This window comes from Trypanosoma rangeli (assembly GCF_003719475.1).
Source record: "Trypanosoma rangeli strain AM80 chromosome Unknown Tra_15.4_contig_00777, whole genome shotgun sequence".
Lineage (NCBI taxonomy): Eukaryota > Euglenozoa > Kinetoplastea > Trypanosomatida > Trypanosomatidae > Trypanosoma > Trypanosoma rangeli.
Window position 1 is genome coordinate 1 of NW_021706527.1, and position 3,987 is coordinate 3,987.

General features: G+C 56.7%; 3 protein-coding genes across 3 annotated transcripts, besides 1 other annotated feature; 1 reads left to right on the plus strand and 2 right to left on the minus strand.

Moving 5' to 3' along the window:
• Window positions 1-581: 581 nt before the first annotated feature.
• On the minus strand, window positions 582-1,142 carry TraAM80_10063 (uncharacterized protein; the record flags this gene model as incomplete). The annotated part of the gene is made up of 1 exon (XM_029386713.1): window positions 582-1,142. The coding sequence occupies one exon, from the start codon at window positions 1,140-1,142 to the stop codon at window positions 582-584; it is 561 nt and encodes a 186-aa protein (XP_029233430.1).
• Window positions 1,143-1,633: 491 nt separating this feature from the next.
• Window positions 1,634-1,663: a microsatellite.
• Window positions 1,664-2,518: 855 nt separating this feature from the next.
• Window positions 2,519-2,953, minus strand: TraAM80_10064 (uncharacterized protein; the record flags this gene model as incomplete). The annotated part of the gene is made up of 1 exon (XM_029386714.1): window positions 2,519-2,953. One exon carries the CDS (start codon window positions 2,951-2,953, stop codon window positions 2,519-2,521), a length of 435 nt encoding a protein of 144 aa, XP_029233431.1.
• Window positions 2,954-3,573: 620 nt separating this feature from the next.
• On the plus strand, window positions 3,574-3,987 carry TraAM80_10065 (uncharacterized protein; the record flags this gene model as incomplete). Its single annotated transcript, XM_029386715.1, has 1 exon — window positions 3,574-3,987. A coding segment is annotated over one exon (414 nt), but the record flags the coding sequence as incomplete, so codon positions are not given.

Here is a 3,987-nt window from a genome sequence, read left to right on the forward strand (position 1 = left end):
CTTTACAAATGTGATGAATTAACTAATATGCCTAGTCGTATTCCCTCTTCTGGCCACCAGAAAGATGGATGCATGTCTGCTGGGCTGGGGGTAAGTTTGTATATTTAATTTTAATTTTTGGTTTTTCGTTATGCCTTTCCTTCAATAAACAGAGGGAGGGAGAGAGAATACGACAACGTGCGGATTTATTTTCATAATAATAAACACACGTTATTATGTGCTCTCCGTTTGGGCTGTTGGCGGTTTTTTATATATATATATTTCTTAGGTTTTGCCTTCACCTCGAGTTTGCTACAAAATGCAGTTTGCCAATCGGTGCACCCCACAGACCCAGAAGGAGCAGCACCTGCGTGCCCCGTCACGGGAAAATCCGCTGGCGCAGTGCACCGCGACAAGATCCTCCTGCACATGCGGCGAATGTCGATTACTGACCACACTGTAAACTGGCCAGCGGCATTCTCCAAGTAACAGGCATGCCGGGGTTGGCGTCGGCTGAACCACCTCCTCCCCCACAACGTTCACGCGAGGAGTTCCGCTGGGAGCAGTGTTGGGGCCTCTTCCTGTTCATCAACGTCGCGGGCTTACTCAGTGCTCATCTTGCTGCAGCGCTTTTGTCCGTCATGGCGCCTTCGCCGATGGCAGCGCCCCCACCACGCGCCACAGCGATAGGTGTGTCCTCCACTCAGCTCCGCAGGAGAGGCCTGAATGTCGCGGCAGAGTGGGCCAACAAGCACTTCGTGGAGGTCAACGTTGGCTCTGACGAAGCGCTCCCTCGTTGGTACAGGAGGTGCCCCGGTCACTACGGAACGCTTTCCCGCCCTTTTGGGGGGCCACGTTACAGAGCAGCCGGAGCATGAGCGGTGCCCACACCGTTTGCCCACATCGGGGCAGCGAGCCAACGCCTGCTCCGCTTGGCAGCGATTTCGTTGTTTTTGAGGGCGGAAGAGGGAGACCCTGCGCGGGTTATGCCTTGCCCTGCCCCGGGCGAGGGCCGTGTACACGGCATCGGGGTGTGGCATTGGGGCGCCTCTCCGGCGTCTCACCCTGTACTCCACTAGGTGCAACACAAAGCGTGCACGCCTACTGCGGGAATTCCGATAAGCAGTCTGCCGGAAGATGCTCTGTTGGAGGCGAAGCTGCATCCCGTCACTGAAAGAGTGGTGGTGGTCCACGGTCTAGTGCCCTCACCCCCCGGCACCCGCAGGAGAGCTCAGCGGCCACCGTCTTGGCGCTGTTCCCTGCGTCTCCCTGCAGCCCACGCCGCGTGGCCTCTTTATGCCTCACTGGGCGACGGTGGCGCAGAGGACCGCAAGAAGACCAAACTTCCAAACTTGCGCTTGCTGGATCTTTTAACCGTATTTTGCAGGAAGCGACCGCCTCCACACGCTCCGAGAAGGCAGCACAACGTGTGGGCAAACGGCTTCGTCAAATTGGGAGTGGCGAATTGGGGGGGGGGGGGAATCGGTTTGCCTGCAGACTGGCCGACGAAGCTGCACGACCGTTTCGTTACGATTACCGACGCGCGCTCAAGGGGTGCTGAGCCAAGCGCGCTCCACCGTTGTTCCTCCAAACCCCAAGCGTCGCGCTTTGGCTCCGTCCTCGCCATTCCTTTGGCCAAGGTGACGTGAGACAGTTGTTATTTTTATTTTGATGATATTTTTATGGAGTGGACGTAGGTATGTTTTCTGGCGGTGCTGTTAAGCGATCGGGGCGTCTCTGCGCCCTGAGTGCGCCCGCTCTTTTTTTAGAAGGACACCTGTTCTGCGGACCCTCTGGGTATATTCATTGGTTCGGGCACTGACAGAAACTCGTTTGGCCGTCTTGACGAGCAACGAATAAAAGAATGCAGTTTGTCATTGGCCGCCGCTTCGCTCTGGCACGGCGACCCATGCCGGCCGCGTACCGGCACACCACAATGGGCGGCTGGAGGCCCACACGCATGCACCCCCCCCCCCCCCCTCGCATGAGGGGAAGTAGCCGCGCTGACCCAATTCCGAGTGGGGGTTTTGCCCGGATACTGATGGTGGCTGCGGCGCTATTTAGGCACGCCGTCCCGTAGGCACGCCGCCGGCGTGGTCTGAATGCCCCGCCCCAATGCGCGAGAAGCTTCTCCTAAAGACAAATCACCCTTTACCTCGGTTTTCCCGCTGCGGCTGCCGTGGCGGTTAGGTGGCGCGGCCTTCGATGTGGCGAGGCGCCGCGGATAGCCAACCTGTTTGGTGAGCCGGGGCCGCCCGCAATTTTTCTGGAACGCCCCCCAGTTAGACGAGGCACCGGGCCAGAGACCGCACGCCGACCGGCGACTGCGCCTTTCCAACCAAAGCCGCTTCTCATGCAGCTTCTTGTTTAGCACCGTGCGAATACCAGAATGATTTTGTAGGTGCTTTTTGTTTCTTTTGTATGCAGGGCTTCGCCGCAGTCAAATAAAAAACCTGGGGATCTGCAGAAATGGCAGAAAACTTCCTGTTTGAATGTGGGTACTGTGGGTGTAGGACGTTGGTGAAAACATTGCTTCTCTTCAGTATCCGAGCACAGCATCGCCGAAAAGAAGCAGCAAATCCCGAGCCGCAGGCCAGGGCGCTTCTTTGGTGCCACTGTTGGGATGCAATGGCAGGCGGTTGCGGGGGTTTTGCCCTGCTTTATCCGATGCAAGCATGACGGCGGGAATGTGGAGGCAACGCCAAAAACAGGGCCAAAGCACCCGTGCGTTGCCAAACTTGAGCCAAGAGAGGGGGCGAAACAGCCCCAGGAGAGCCACCGCCCCAAAGAGCGGACCCCTCTCGGTGAAACAGCGAAGCCGGATGACGGGGAACAGCGCACGGTACGTTGAAACTGTGTAGCGCACATCGACTCGCTGAAGTTTTACTACTGGCGTTTCCATGAAGGCAGCGTGGTGCGGCCACTGAGAAAACGCAGGTTGTCCAAGAACGACGGTCGCTCCGTAGGATCGCATAGTGCCGTTTTTTTGATGCCCAAAGTGCGAGTTTCAGCGCCGCGACAAAGACGGATTTACCCACCAGCGCGCGGTTCGCCACGGATACCGGCCGAAACCAAGAAGAAAAAAGAAGACGTTGGACTGCGCAAAACGGCTGATCTTCACGGATTGGTGCGGCAGTCGCTTGGAGTGTGTAGCCGCGTGGGGGGCCGAAGTCGCTATGGCTTCTGCTCTGGCGGCAGTCGTTGTGCACTCGGCCACTTGCTCTCCTCTCTGCGTGCCTGTGTGTATTTAGATGTGCGTGAGCTGCAGCGGGGAGTACTGCGGAGTAAATGACGATGATGTGGGCGCGGGCAGCGCCAACCTTTTGTTGCCTTGTTTTTTTTATTTTTTACTCTTCGCTTCTCTTTTGTCTACACACAAAGAAAGAGACTAAGCGATACTTGCCTGCTGTGCACATTGAAAGGCTCTGCAGTCACCACCAGCAACACACACACACACCGACCACACGCATATATAATATATACGCTCGAGTGTTGCTGCTGTCAAGTTCAACCACACCCACACAACCGTCGCGGCCTGAGCGGATCCAGCACACGGAGGGAAGAGAGACAGAAAGTGGTCAGCGAACGCTCAAAATGTCGCGGCATCGGTTTTCCTCTGCGGCGCTGCTGCTTCTCTTTGTTGTGCTGATATGCTGCGGCTGCGGTGAAGCTGCATACTCCTATCACGCGGGATTGGAGGCAAGTTACCCCTTCGGAGTCCAGCACTCGCCGCCGCCGGTTTTGCTGTATTCAAACTTTTCAATACCATCCACCGACCACATGTTCCGCGGTTCTCATCTTGTGGCCGTGGGTGAGGTGCTGGTGGCCATTTCTGGAGCTTTATTCGATGCAGATGTGCAAGGCCGTGGAATGTCTGCGAAGTTGGCGGCACATATCAGCATAGACAATGGGGGGAGGTGGACTCCATACAGCTTGGCAGATGGTGGTGGTGCCGGTGTTTTTCCCAATCTGGGTTCATCATACCTCTCCAGAGATGCGCCTTACGGA